The sequence below is a fragment of the Petaurus breviceps genome, unplaced genomic scaffold, assembly GCF_028583685.1.
Source record: "Petaurus breviceps papuanus isolate PSGF00001 unplaced genomic scaffold, PetGlider_PUasm1.0 90734, whole genome shotgun sequence".
Taxonomy (NCBI): domain Eukaryota; kingdom Metazoa; phylum Chordata; class Mammalia; order Diprotodontia; family Petauridae; genus Petaurus; species Petaurus breviceps.
Window position 1 is genome coordinate 4,926,436 of NW_027187327.1, and position 15,715 is coordinate 4,942,150.

The window sequence follows — 15,715 nt, forward strand, 5'->3', positions numbered from 1 at the left end:
GCTGTTAAGACATGGTTAATGTCTTTCTTTTTTCTTAGTTGTATTAAGCACCTAGTGTGTACCAGGATCTGTGCTAGGGATATGAAAAAAGGTAAAGGACAGTCTCTGCTCTGTCATCCAAGGTGCTAGTCCCAAGCTTTATCTTTCCCATCAGCTTTATATTTTCCCTAGCAGTTTTTGACTATCAGGGAGCTCTTGGACAGAGTGCTAGACCTGGAGTCAAGGAGACTTGAGTTCAAATTTGTCTGTGGATACTTGGTAGCTGTGTGACCCTGGGCAAGATACTTCCCTGCTATCTTTGTCAGTTTCCTTAATTGTAAAAGGGGGAGAATAATAGCCCATTATCTCCCAGGGTATTGATGAAGACAAAAGGAGATAATATTTGTAAAGTGCTGACACATAATAGGGACTTAATAAATTGTCTTAATAAATAAACATTAATAAATACTTGTTTCCTTTCCCCTTGTGGTTTCTGTTCTTCAGTTTACCAAATATTAGACTATTATGTTCTGTAGTTTCTTTTAGGTAGCCTTGATCTTTTTAAAAATCTTGTTTAAAACCAGTCTCGCATCATTTTGATAACTGCTGCTTTATAATGTAGTTTGAAATTTTGTAATGCTAAGCCTCCTTCTCATTATTTTTCTCAGGATTCTTGACCTTCAGTTCCTTCAAATAAATTTTAGCATTATTTTATCTAACTCTATACAGTACCCTCTTGACAATTTGATTGATATAGCACTAAATCCGTAGGTTAATTTACATAGTATCACCATTTTTATTATATCCTTATGGCCCAACCATGAATAATGACTATCTCTACAATGATTCATCTTTTTTTATTGTACAAAGGGTGTTTTGTAATTCTGTTTGTAGAATTACACGACTGATTTGTAAATAGCATATCCGTTGTTTACATGTGCTTTTGAAGATGTTTTGTGGCATATGAGAACCATTTTCTTAAGTGACTTAAATATTCTCCCTGCCAGCCTGTTTATTATATTAATTTGTACTATCCATAAAGAAAGGACTTGCTATATGAAGATAAACCTCCCTATCTAAATGAGCACAAAATCAAAATTAATAGAGTATGAATTTTAGGCTGGCCTTGTGATTTCATGGATATTGGATGGTCCTGGTGAGCACAGTCCCTCTACCAAAGCAGATCAAACACTGAGTTGTAACTTATAGTCGTAGAAGGTTGCTGAAGGCATTGAAACCTTAAGTTTTTTGCTCAGCATCACACAGCCAGTGTCACGGATGAAACTTTAATTCAGGTCTTCCTGACTATGAGGCCCACTCTATGTCTGCTCTGCTATGTTGGTTCTCATTCTAGCCTCCCTGTCCAAATGAAGAGAAATTCCATAGAAGAAGAGTGTAATTAAATGATATTAATTTATGCAATTTTACTACATTTAAAACTTTGAAGTCGAAGACGTATTTAAATCCATTCAACAGACATGTATTAAGCATCTTATGTTATAATGTAAGTCATTAGAGGTACAGAAGCAAAAAATGAAACAGTCCTAAAATCCTTCTAATTTACAGGAATAACACAATCTGTACACAGAAAATAAATACATTACAATGTAATTTCAAGATGGAGAGAGTTCTAAGAGTTGGAAGAATCATTCAATCACAGGTATTAGTGAAGCACCTACTATGTGCCCAATACTATGCTAGGTACTAGGGTTATAAAAGGAGTGAAACCTCAGTACCTTCATGTTTATCTGTAGGTATATACAAAATAGATGCTTGATGGTTTGAGGTGATCCGCAAAGGTATATTTCTGTAGAAGGTGGTGCTTGAGCTAAGCCAAGAAGGAAACTAGAAATTCCAAGAGACAGGAATGAAGAGCTGATACATTCCAGGCCTGAGGGACACAGCCAGTACAAAGCTGCAGACGCATACTTAATAGTTTTTCAAGTATAAGGAATAAAAAGACCATTTTGGCTGAAATAAAGAATGTGTTTTGAGGGGAGTGATGTATTATAAAGCTTGAAAGGTATTTTGGGACCAGATTGTTAAGGGCTTTAGATGCCAAACAGGAGTTTATAGCTGATATTAGAGGTAAATAAGGAGCCATTGGAATTTATTGAGTAGAGAAGTGATGTGGTTGGGTCAGTAGGCATTAGGAAAAATCACTGGCAGCTGTGTCTAGAATAAATTGGAATAGAGAGCTCCAATGTGATCACCTAGTATAATGGTAAGGGAATTTGAAGATCTTCCCTGCCCCTTGATAACTCTAAGGGAAGTTGCGGATCTTCCCTGCTTTGAAAACATACTCTGCCCTCTAATAGGCTGAATATGGTCACATGGAGCCTGTGGTGGGAGGAGGAGGATGGAGCAGAGCCCAACAGAAGAAGCTTACTTAGGGGAGGCTTGTTTTTCAGGAAGGCCCACCTTGTTACTTTGTACCTAGGCAGTGGGTCATGAGGGTTGTGATGTTCTCTGACCCTGGAGAAGGCCTCCGAGGTGAAGTTTTGCTTTGGGGCTCACTTATGGGAAGAGTTGTGTGATTTGGCCAGATGAGACCCTGGGCAGCCTTTGAATCCCCCAGCTTTGAAAACCCAGATGTTGGTGCTTGTCTCTCTGGTGACTAAGTAGGTATGGAGGTAATGGTCAGACAGCTGGAAGCCCTGTCTGTTGATTTATGTTATTTTCTCTGTGTTTTTTGTCTGTTTGTAATTTCTGTTTGTATTTTCTGAAGTTCTGGGTGCTTACTTTTCCCCCTGAACTAGGTAAATGATATATGTTTGATTAAAGTAAGATTGTTAACCACTTTTTGAGTTGCTTTCCTTTAGAAAAGCAGATCAAAGAACCTGTGCTAGCAGCCATCCTGGGAATGCTAGGGTGCTTACTGATACACCTAGAGAAACAACCAAGAGAACCATGACACAAAAAACCCTGAGAGGAGAGAGAAACTGGGAGGAGAAGTGGTCAGGAATGTCTGATGCAACAGAAACATTAAGGATGAAGATTGAAAAAAACTATCATACTTGGACTTTAGAAAATTATTGGTGACTTTGAAAGGGTAGTTTCTGTTATGGTCAAATGAGAAGCTAGATTGCAAAAGGTCAAAAAGTAAAGAAAAGGAGAGGAGGTGGAGGCAACTGGCTACCAGTATAGATATTTTTTTAAATGTTTAGCTGTGAAGGGAATGATAAATAAAGGACAACAACTTGAGAGAATTGTAGGATGTAGTGAGAGGTTTTTGAGAATGGAGGAGACTTGGGTGTGCTTCTAGGCTGTGGGGAAGGAGTCTGTAGATAGGGATAGATTGAGGATTTGAGAGAGCAGGATTGAGGGATAATATCAAGGGATTCTGAAATGTGAGTCCTTTCTTCTCCACATCTGCTGGCCTCTTGTTTTCTCAGTGAAGTACAAAATGAGGTCTTCTACTCTGAAAATGGGGTGAAGGGGTACTGTGGGTAGTTTAAAGAGAGGAGAGAAGACTTCAAGAAGGATGTAGCTATAGAGCTGAACCTTAAAAGAAAGCTAGGTATTTTAGCTATTCTAAGAGGCCAAAGAGAGAAAGGAATGATTTCCAGAAATGAGGGCCAACTGATACAATGGAATGGAGGAGGGTACATTTCTCTTTGTATCATTTCCCTGCACCTTACCCTCACATTCCTTTGCCAACCATTCTCTTTAGAATTGTATTACCATGGTTTCCCTTTTATAGGGGCTCACCTCCCCCATTCTCCACAGTAGTACAGGCTCTTTCAAGGTCAAACTGTATCATCCCCTTGCAGAAGTATACCAAAACATACTATTGTCTGTACTTCTGCCACCCTCACCCAACTGAATTTGCCTCAGGCAAGAATTCTCACATTCTGTACTACTCTGCATGAAAGGAAGTAATATGAAATTTCTGGAAATTTGAGTGGCAGCCAGATTGTGGAAGGCTTTAAATAAGAGGCTGAGGAGTTTGTATTTTATCCTATGGTCAATAGTGAGTCACTGAAGATGTTTGAATTGGCAAGTAATGTCAGTTCAACCTGCAACTAGTTAACTTCTTAAAGACGAACTGAAACTTAAAAAAAAAATTGCTTAGCGTCCTTATCGGTTCTCTTCTGTAATAGCATAGTAACAAAAAGGGGAATTGCAGTCTCATCTGGTCCTCTACAAAAATTTGCATTTATTTCTAAATGAAACAAGTTTGTTCATGTATTAACTGAAGTTAGTTCCTTTTAAAGAAATAGAATGACAATGGGAAGATGGTTTTTTTAATCTTATTTTTATTGATATTGTTTTTATGTAATTTTCATTTCTAAATATATTTCCTCCCGTGCAGTGAGCTTATCCTTTGTAACAAAGACTTTTAAAAGAAAAGGAAAAAATCATTTAGCCAAATAAATCAAAACATCAGTCCTACATGGCAATATATGCAATATTTCACATCCGTTGCCCCCCCCACCTCTGCAAAGAGAGGAGGAAGATGAGAGTTGGTTTTTGTGAAAAAGGTTCCTAATGCTTGTAAACATCAGTCCAGAGAGGCCTATTTCTCAGGCTTGTGAAAGAGTGATATTTGCCCTGATTTCTCTATATAAGATTAGGATGAACAGACAGAGCTTTCTAGTGCATAGTTATCTGCTATACAGTCTGAAATGTTTTTATCTAAATAAATTCTCTCAAATCATGAAAAAAAAGTCTTACACTGTTCTCTCAGCAGTATCGACCATAGTTCATGGCAAAACATTAAATTTCTCTTTTTTTCTTTTTCTTTCCCTGACTTTGCCCTAAATTGAGAGAACCAAACCTGTTTCTTCCAGCAATACACTGTATACCATTTTTCATACTTGCTTTTGTATTATCTCTGATATATGAAGAGTTTGAAACTTATAAAAATTCTAAAAAGAGAGTCTTTATATCAGTAGCTCTGCTTGGTTTGGACTTCATGGAAAATAATGCCCCTGAATTACCACCCCCCCACCCCCAGAACCATCCTTGTTTTCTGGCCCTTCCTCCTCTAGCTTCCTTTTTTACATTATCTTCTTCCCCCATTGGACTGTAAGTTCCTTGAGTGCTGGTACTGTCTTTCTCTTCCTTATTTGTAACTCCAGTTCTTAGTACAATGCCTAGTACATAGTAGGTACTTAATAAATGTTCACTGAATTATTAAATTATTTATTGGCACTGTGTGATAGATAGGTGTAATGTCAATGGGATATAAGATCTTCCTTCCCTTCCATTAGTAGTCCTCATGTGGAGCCCATTAAGGGAAGCTTGCTTAGGGGAGGCTTGTTTGTAGGAAGGGTTTCACACCTTTTGCTAATTTCTAATTAGGCACTGAGTTGTGATGCCTTCTGGATCTGAGAAGTGTATATATTTTGCTTCGGGGGCTAGCTTATGAGAAGGTGATTCTCTGGTTGAGATTCTGAGTGGCTGTGAGTTCAGAGCTGTCTGCCTGGTCAGATGTAAAGGCTCTCTCAATCCAGTGATGTATGTAAAGTGTATAGTTGATTCAGGCAGTCTGAGCCCTGTCTGTTGGTCTTTTTTTTCTCTGAAGTTCAGAGTGCTGACTTTTCTCCTGAATTAGTAAATGTAATTTTAAAAGACTGTTGGCCCCTTAAACAGCTATCTTTCCTAGTAAACCACATCTAAGAACCTGTGCTAGCAGCCATCCTGGATATGCCAGTGTGGTTGTTGTTACAATAGGTCCTGGTGTTACTGGACCTTGTTTACTAGCTGTGTGACCTTGGCCAACTCTCTTACCTGCTTTGAGTTTTAATTTCCTCATCAACAAAATGGGGATCATAATACTTGCCCTATCTACCTCACAGAGTTGATGTTATAGAAACATAGAGCACTACACAAAGGTAGGTTTTTTTTATTATTATTATGACTAATCACAAAAAAAAAAAAGACATCTGAAAGTTAGAATTAGGGGAATTTGCGGGGGGGGGTGGTTTTTTGTTTTGATATGATACAACTCAAGTATTTGTTTTCTTTCTAGCCTACAAGACGGTCTGCAAGATTGTCAGCTGTAAGTATTTTATAAAGCCCCTTGGGGTAGTCCCTGTGGGCACATGATCCCCCATTCCAGAGCAAGTCAGTGACGTTGCTGTTGAAAGGAATGGTAAGGTGATGTTTCCCTCGCTCCCTTTTCTCTGTTTTAAAATAACTGGTGTCACAACTATTCAGTCATGTTTCACCGGTGCCTCCAATCAATCAATCAGTAAATATTTATTAAGCACCTACTGTGTGCTAGGCACTGCTAAGTGCTGAGGATACAAAAAGAGGCCAAAGACAATCCCTGTCCTCAAGGAGCTTATCATTTAATGGAGCAATCTAAAGCAGCTTCACTGCATCAAAGGCGCCAATGAAATGTGACAGCATGGAGTTATACAAGATAATTAAATTACCAATTGAAAGAAATATTAGGTGCTCTTTTGGCATCTGAGTCCTACTTAATGATATGATATCATTGGCAGGAAGTCTGGCTCTCTGTCTCTCCCTGATTAAGATATGGGAAGACTGGTAATCTTCAGTGTTGGGAGGAATTCTAGGAATGGTCTGGAGTACCTCACCTAGCTTAAAAGCCATGAGGCTTGGTAACAAGTAGGGCTCCCATTACCCTGCCTAGATACACAACCCAGGGTATACCAGATTGGACAGAAAGGCTAGCCTTAACTGGGGAGGGAAGCCCATGGTGGGAGAACACTGCTGTTCTCACTGTGGACAGCAGTCTGACCCTGCTAGCTTATTCTTTTTTACTTTCACTGAAGTTTCAGTACCATTCCTACCACTAGACCCCAGGATTGACTTCAGGCAGAGGTTGGAGGGGCCAAATCTAAAATGGGTCTTCAGCAGGGTAGATAGAGTTGTGGGAAGAGCCTGGATTCTAGGACTGCTCTGCCTGACTAGCTGTGTGACCTTGGACAGGTCATTTGAACTCTATGGACTTCAGAGCCCCTCTGGGCAGCCCATAAGTTTTCTTCATTTGTATAGGAGGTCATGGGCTCTTATCCTGGGGGCCTGTGAACATTTTTTAAAAAGTATTTTGATAACTGTATTTCAATATAATTGGTTTCCTATGTAAAATCTTTATTTTTAAGCATTTTTAACAGCATTCTAAGAAGGGGTCTGTGTGCTTCACTAGACTGGTAAAGGGGTCTCTAATACAAAAAGGTTATGAACCCCTGGACTAGGTGGTTTCTAAGGTTCCTTATAGCGCTTTTATACTATACTGAGTATAGTCTGGAACAGGGGTGGGGGCCTGTGGCCTTGAGGCCACATGTGATCCTCTAGAACCTCAAGTGTTTGATTGAATCTAAACTTCGAAGAATAAATCCCCTTAATAAAAGGGGATTTTTTAAGCCCCTTTCCCAACATTTCCAGGTAACATGGATTTCAAATACCCATCTATCTGGTTTCATTGTCCAAAGCATACAGTGAAACTACAGACAATTCAAGTTTAGAAGAGCTCAGATTTCTAAAGTGATCTACCAGACAAAGAATGGGCCTTGAAGAACCAGGAACGTTTTAGTCAAAGATGCCGAGCCTCAAGCCTGAAGAAGCTGAATGGGATCTAGAAAACTTGGACTCAGTCAAAAGGCCACCCTCAAGGACCTAGAAGGTCACATGTGGCTTCAAGGCTGCAGGTTCCCCACTCTTGGTCTGCGAGGACCCTTGAAATAGTTTAGTGCAAGGGCAGGCAGGAGGGACAGAATGGCAGGGGGTAAACGGAAGACTCCCCAGTGCTGGGGTTTATGCTGATTTTGACCTTCTAGGGCTTTCACAATGAGGGGCACATACCTATTTCTGTTCCACAATAAGAGGTGGGCACCAAGTCAGAAAATGGTATTACGACCAAATTGAAAATACAGTGAGGGTGTGAATAAGACAACCTCTGTGTGCCTCAGATTAACCAGCCACTCTGAAAAGGAGTGAGCTGTAACTGAGCATAGTGCAGAGACGACTAGCCTTAGAGGTCAGAAAGTGCCGAGTGTGAGTCCTGCCTCTGACATGGACTACTTGGGTAATCTTAACCTCTTTTTAACACAGGCATACTATCAGTTGCTTATCTGCAGTGAAGGGAGCAGCTTCCACACCAGAAATTCTCCCAAAAGATAAAAGAATCACAGACCTGTACCTTCCCCCCCCCCAAAAAAAAAAAGATGGAAGAAAATGAGTTTTCATAGAACCATTAGAGAGAGCAAAATGAAGCCTAGGGAAAAGGGAGGAGATCTGAGTGTGGAATAAGGAGGAGAGTGGCAGGAGAAGGGCAGGTTTTCTCTAACAGTTGTTGCACTGCATTGCATTATTCCTGACCTCACGGTGGATGAAGGAGGAGGCCCAGTGAATCATTTTCCCCTTTTTCTCCCACCTTTAACTTTAACAAAGGTTTAACAAAGGCTCAAAAAGTAAAGTTATTATTATCTTGATTTTAACAACAGACAACATAGCAAGCTATTCTATTCAGTGACTCCATAGCCAGCTTTGTGTGTAGAGTTTTATGTCTTATTTTAAAGAAAATAAATAATAAGGTTTTTGGTACTAGCAATCAGTAGCACATACACACACTAACACATACGTGTTAGTGCAGAGGCACATGCTCCTTTCTTTCCCTGATTTATAACAATCCATGCCATACTTAGGCAGAACTTCATCTCTGGGGGTCACTAGGATCACATATGGAGACAGAGGTCACCCTTGTGCATTCCCATTGAGTTGACCCTTGAAAGCTAAGTCCAGACATGATGTCATTTACAGAAAACAATAGGAGAGCAGATGAGTTAACTGTGTCTGGAGTCCCTAGTCTAAAATACAGAACTTCTGGATTTGGGAGGCCCTTCCCATTCTGACTTACTGTTCTGTTTTTGGGGGCAGACATATGAGATACAAGATTTAGAACTGAGAAGGCACCTGAGAGGCCTGGAGACTAGTTCTTCCTGACTCTTTGTTCCATACTTTCCATTATACCCATTCAGCTTCTTCAGGGTTGAGGCTTGGGGTCTTTGATTAAAACGTTCCTGGCTCTTCAAGGCCCATTCTTTGGCTGGTAGACCACTTTAGAAATCTGAGCTCTTCTAAACTTGAATTGTCTGTAGTTTCACTGTATGCTTTGGACACTGAAACTAGATAGATGGGTACTTGAAATCCAAGTTGCCTGGAAATGTTGGGAAAGGGGCTTAAATACTTTTTATATATAAAATGATACGATATGACAATATTTTATTATGTACTTGTATATATTGTATGTTTTTATTGTACAGATGAAGAAGCTGATGGACTCAGAGGGCTCTGAGGTCCATAGATAACCTGCTTGAGATTACACAGCTAGGCAGAGCAGTATTAGAGTCCAGGAACCTTTCAACTACCCTGCCCAGTCCCTATTTGGGGTTTGGCCCTTCCTACCGATGCCTGAGGCCAGTTCTGGGGTATAGTGGCAGGATCAATTTTCATACCATATTCTCTCATAGCCAACCTTTTGTGCTTTCATCACTGCAGAGAATTAGGGGTTGAAAATCCCATCATCCTACCCTAATGACTTCAGTATGCCTGTTTTGTCTCTAAGCTAAAAAGGCATCTGGGGAAGCTGGGCCCGTCTGCTGACGGCAGTGCCTCTTTGGAAGAAGGCGGGGCAGCAGAACTAGCAGGTGTTTATTTATGGAGACCCATAAAGGACTAGAAGAGAAAGAAAAGCAGAGCAACTGGTGTTATTGCTTCCCTTCAGTGAGCTTTTTTTGACTCTCTTAATTTGGGGGTAGGAAGTTAATTAACCAGAGATAATGTCAATATAATTGGTGTGGTACAGTGCAGGTTGTCTCCTATTCTGTACCTTATAGCCTTAAGTTGTCTGGATGCTGACAAGGTAAGTAACTTGTTTAGGGTCATACAGCTAGTATGTGTCAGAGGCCAGACTTGAACTCCTAAGTGTCCTGGACTCCAAGGCTAGCTGCGAATAATTAATAATAATAATATTTATATAACATTTTAAAGTTTGCGAGTGCTTTACATGTTATTTCTTTTGGTTCTCACAGCAACCCTAAGAGGTAGATCCTCTTATTATTTCTACTTTACCCATGAGGAAACTGAGGCTGACAGAGGTTAAATGATTTGCCCAGGATAACACAGCAGTCATTTCCTAAGCATCCACTAGTATTGGACATTGTGCTGTGAATACAAAAGCAAAAACAAATCATTTCCTATCTTCTAAGAATTTACATTTTCTTGTGGGAAGGGAGAGGAATTGAATTTCATCAAATCTACAGGATTTGAACTCAGGTCTTCCTGATTCCAAGTCCAGTGCTCTTTTGTGATGCCACCTAGCTATTTGCTATACTCTGCTGCCTCTCATGATAGTACAATAATATCATAAGGTGGGGCTTCCTGTCTGCCTGTGGTAGAGACAGGGGTTGGATAAATGTGAAAGTTTCCACCCAACTTGAAATGATATTTCAAGCGACCTAAATTGGCATAAGTTTAGTTCTACTTCATGTATGACACTATTTAGAAATAATTTTGAAATATTTCATAAGCTACCTTTTTTCTTATTGGTTGGGCTTTGCTTAAGATTTCATTGTGATTTCAGGGTCATGAATAAGTCTAACCTGACCACTCAGTCAGACTGCAGGCCTTGAATTGGATATTTCACATCATTTTAAGTATCTGTGACATCACACTCACTGATGTGCTGTGATAAAAAGAAATATAGAGAAATCCTAAAATGGCAAGATTAGACACATGCCCAAAAAACTATTCCACATGGTGCTAAGGTTGTTAACTTTTGCATCTCACTTGAAATGCATTTAATTGGAATCCAAAATAACAATGGTTCTCAAGGTCTTTCTAATACGCCTCCTGCTCAGAATAGGACAAAACACTTTACAGATGAATCAAATTTCTGCTGAGCCTGGTTTGGGTCACTCTGGTTAGAGGAGACCTGTTCCATATGAAACAGGTGTTTGGAGTACTAAGACTAAGATCTATCACATTACAGACCTTAGAGGGTCAAAGAATGTGTCATCTACTTTTATGCATTCTTTTGTGTATTACAGTGGCAAAGGAATTCAGTGTTTGATTTTTTTTTTAAGTATTTGCATGATTAAAAATGTCTTTGCAGAAACCTGCGCCACCAAAACCTGAACCAAAACCAAGAAAAACCACTAAGGTAAGAGGTGCTTTTTTTCCCTCTTGGGTGGTGGTTGTGGGGTATTTTTAAATAAATGCATAAATAATAATCCTCTTTCTAACTCCATTTCCTGGGAAAGGTCAGGCTGAGTGGTTGCTAAATGAACTAGCTAGAACATTGTCATTACCGATTAGATACATCCTCAAAAAAATTAATATGTGTAGTTTGTGGTCTACAAAGGGGGCATTTTTCTCTTAAGTAAAATGGAAGCAGGAGGGCTCACTATGCTCTTAGGCATCCAGCTTTGCCAAGGCAGGTGCTCTGAGAGCCATTCTGGCAGAGGACCTAGTTTAAATATGCTTCATTTCAAAACTAGAGGAGCTGAATGGTCTCTGATGGTTGTTGGCAACAAGCTGGATGACCCAAGGGTCACATTGCCTTGCACGTAACTGATAGGATATAGGCCTATCCAGGTGTGTGAGCCCCAAAAGGCCTTTTTGCTCTGTGCCAATCCTAGCCTTCATTGTTGGCTCAAAGTTTGACATTTTTCTGTGTAATTGTTTGATTTTTCCCAAGTATGGTATAGTGGGGAAAGTACTGGTGTTTAGAATCAAAACACTTCCCATCTGAATCCTCGCTCTATTTATTGCCTGTGTGACCTTGGACCAATTCCTGAACCTGAGTTCTCTGAAAAATGAGGGGGTTGGTACTAAATGATCTCTGAGGTCCCTTCCTGCTCTGAATCCTTGTGATCTTATGAGTTGTCTCTGTCCCAGAGTTCCAGGCGAATTTTTGAAGCAGCAAAAATTCATTCCTGGTGCTTGATCTTAAAAATAGCATCTTTTCACCTGAGTTCTTAAATTCAATCCCTTGCTGCCTGCCTCACATTTCACCCTGTGCACTATTTAATTGAAATTAATGGCTGTACCAACTGTGGTGACCCTTCTCTATAACTGCTCCCTAAGCCACCTTTCCAAATTTTGTTTTCTATCAAATCTCCAGCCCTACAGCGAGGCAGTTGGCACAGTTCTATGCCTTGACCCCTTTGTCAGACATTGGATGTTCTTCTTGCTAAGTAGAATTCACTCCTAACATCAGTAGCATATACTCTCCACCAAGGAGAGCAAGTAAATGAGTGAAATCATTGGACTTTCAGGAAAAAAAAGGAAAAGTATTTCTGATAAGCCAAGCTCCAGTGAATTTTCTAAGCAGTGATTTATTGGGATAGAGGCATTGTGGGACTGTGGATAGAATGCTGTCCTTGGAAGCAGGAAGACCTATGTTCAAATCTTATCCTCTGACACTAATTGTGTGACCTTGGGTAGGTCACTTAGACCTCAGGCAACTTCCTAGGAGGTATTAACTAAACTATATTTAGCAATCATTTCCTAAGCACCTACTGGTATTGGGCATTGTGCTAGTTACTGTGAATACAAAAGCAAAAACAAACTATTTCCTACCTTCAACGAATTTATATTTTCTTGGGGGAAGGGAAAGGGAAAAAAGAGTATTTTTTTTTTTACTTACGGGTTAAAAAAAGGGTAGGAAAAATAAGTAATTTCAAGGTGAGGGAGCACTAACAAGTCAGTAAAGACTTCTGGAAAGGGTCTGAGCTTTGAAGGGAGCTAGGGCTCCTAAGAGGCCAAGGTGAGAACAATCCAGAGATGAGGAACAAACCAAGTCAGATGTGGATTAGTGTGTGTGCCAGCAGAGAGAGTTCCCACACTGGGAGGGAAAATCATAGCTCCTTTTAGTGCATTTTACCTGTGGAGCCCAGGGTTACAGGGCTGTTTGTTTTAATCTGGTGAAAGGCTTTCATTGGATATTAATAAGCAAAATCATGACAGCCACCTCATGAAAGCCTCCACAGCTATGGCTCCTCAAGGGTTTTTGAGAAGACTAATTGGTACTAGTGAATGTCCCATCACTTCTAATAACTCCATATCTTCCTGTGTTCTCATCCTCTGGTAGAAGGAACCTGGAACAAAGGCTAACAAAGGCGCTAAGGGGAAGAAGGATGAGAAGCAGGAATCTGGAAAGGAAGGTACTACACCGTCTGAAAATGGTGAAACTAAAGCCGAAGAGGTACTTTCTGTCAATGCCTCCCGCTGATTGACTCAGTGCATTTTCAAATTGATTCGGGAATCCAAGCCATTGATAGCATGTTCATAATGTTTCTCTTTATTGCCCATGATGTTATTGCAGATTCGCATCTATCGCTCAACTGTTAGTGTTTCAACATCCCGAGGTGCCCCACCCAGCACACTGTCAGTAAAGGGGCAGATTGAAACAGTGAAAGTTAAGGGTACGGTAGAGAATGTCTGCCTGTGTGCAGTGGCTAGAATCAGATAGTAGTGTGCTGCTTTTCATTATGAACAGTGGAAGCTTGCAGGTAAGGAAGGCTTCTGTGGCTTTCTGAAAAGCAGAGATTGATAAACAAAGAAAAGTGTGTTTGCGGGTATGTATGCCTGTCTTGTCTGTGGAGCACCTACAATGGACATAGGCTTTGCAGTGGAGCTGCTTAAGGAGGGATGCTTTAAAAAAAAAAAAAAAGCCAACGTTGTGTCAGTGGGGTGGCTATCTGTCTGGGGTCTGAGACTGGTTAGTAACGGCCTTCTTCTCTTTTTGTTTTTTTTTTTCCTTTCCTTTCCACAGGCACGGAAAACTGAATCTGTAGGTGACAAGGGAGAATGAATTATCACGAAAATTGGGGGTGGATTTTATGTACCTCTCGGGACAACTTTTAAAAGATATTTTTATCAAGTATTTTGTAAATGCTAATTTTCTAGGACTATGATAGGCAGCATATTAAAAAATGTATATCAATGAATATTTTCCCCTCTCATAACAATGCTTTTTGGAAGCCCCCCATTACTCCCCTGAACCCCAAAGTAATATGAACATCAGTTGAATATTGGAAGCCGTGTGTAAAATTGGATCAGCATTCCACGCACTTGCTTTGAAAATTAGTCCTGTGCAGACGGTGGTGTTTTTACTGTGCATATTTGAATTTTTCATGCAGTTTTTCTAGAGCAATAATCAGTGGTGCTTTTGTACTTAGGTTTTATGTGATTTTAATGAAACATGGATACTTGTGGCCACCTGCTGACTATTTTTGGTTCTTTTAATGGTTTAAAATAAAAGGTTTTCTTGCCTGCAAAATTTCAGCTTTTTAGTGTGCGGTCTCTAAATTTAGAGAGTGTCTTGTTTCTATTTTAATTGTTGCAGAAGATATTAGATGTTCTAGGAATTTCTGTGATCTCTGCACTGACATTGCCTCTAATGATTAAAATTTTTATTTATTAATATGTTGGGTTTCTAAAATTACACTTTTTGTGCTAAAAATCACTTCCAGGTGTAAATACAAAAGAATAACAATTAAAATGCATGCACTAGAAAAGGCAATGGCCAGCCTAGATACAGTAAAACACTTCTGAAAGAAATTATTTATGTTGTGACCTGGAGCAAATTAGGGGATCTATTAGGCCAGATAAGCAAGGGATCATCTGTGAAGGCCCCCCTGGAAAATATGCCACAGTGAGGATTGTGGCCATAGAATCTGGAGACTGTGAATGTAACCAGCACCATGTAGCTTCATTGCTGGGAGTCTGTATAAATAAAGAAAAGAGAGATTTTTTTTGTTGTTGTTTTTAAGGTAGCAGGACCTAAGCTATATAGATTAATAGTAGAAGACAAAATCATTTTATTTTTTTTTGTCAAATTATATCAAACCAAGCTAAGAAAAAAATTCTGCTCATTCTCATTTTTTTACATCTTTTTTGTGACTAGTCATAATAATCAGAATAATTCACATTAACAATAAATATGAGGTACATGCTACATGTATTATGAGCACTGTTTTTTGATGAGGAAGCTGAACCTAGTAGCAGTTAAAGAGATTTGCCTAAGGTCACATAATTAGTAACCCAGATCTCCTAACTCCAGGTCAATGAGAAGAGATGGTGTCTCTTAAAGGATTTCTTATTTGACTGATCTCAAAGGAGAAAAGGCCCTTCAAAAGTTGTTTTTTTAAGGGGTGGGCTCTTTTTTGGTTTTGTTTTTTGTTGGTGGTGGTGGTTTTTGGTGGGGGTGGGTGGTGGCTCAGAATCTTAACGTTTTCCTCTGACCCAAGCCCACCATTGACTTATAGCTATCAAATAATGAAATATTTAAAGGATCCAGTTTCATCCACAGCACAATTCATTTCCCCTCCAAGACATTGTAGACACTCTTGGTGAGTTACTGTGTGGTCAGAAAGATTTATTACCTGGTGTCTGAACATGTAAGGATAAATGGTCCTGAACTTAACTAGACTGGCCTTTGGGCAATAGATGACACATAGTCTCTCATTGGGTCTTAGTTAAAGCCTTACTGGTGTGGAAGGACCCATCTCTGTGACTTGCTAATAAAGCCTTGAAGAACTTAGAATCTTACCTCCATGTCACAGTGAGGTCTACAGTAATAATTTGAAATGCTTTAAACACACCCCAGCACCCCCCAAAGCCCCAACTCCCATCTCTCAGATATTAAATGGATGTCATCAATTCAACAGTAGTAGATTCCACCCTATCCATAGTTGCCTGTTCTGTGCAGCTCTTGAACAGGTCCTTCCGTAGGAAGTTCACCCAACATGCTTGA

General features: G+C 39.8%; 1 protein-coding gene across 6 annotated transcripts in view; it reads left to right on the forward strand.

Annotated features, from left to right (window-relative positions):
• HMGN3 (high mobility group nucleosomal binding domain 3) overlaps positions 1-14,239 on the forward strand; it is an 80,262-nt gene extending 66,023 nt beyond the window's left edge. For 3 of the 6 annotated variants that reach the window (XM_069066977.1, XM_069066974.1, XM_069066976.1), the window contains exons 4-7: positions 5,957-5,986; positions 11,069-11,116; positions 13,049-13,162; positions 13,283-13,836. In XM_069066977.1, coding sequence (XP_068923078.1) covers positions 5,957-5,986; positions 11,069-11,116; positions 13,049-13,162; positions 13,283-13,429 — 339 coding nt within the window. In that variant the 3' untranslated portion in view covers positions 13,430-13,836. Of the gene's footprint in view, positions 1-5,956; positions 5,987-11,068; positions 11,117-13,048; positions 13,163-13,282 lie in introns of all 6 variants that reach the window. The other 3 variants (XM_069066975.1, XM_069066978.1, XM_069066979.1) reach the window with 3 other exon arrangements.
• Positions 14,240-15,715: the final 1,476 nt, after the last annotated feature.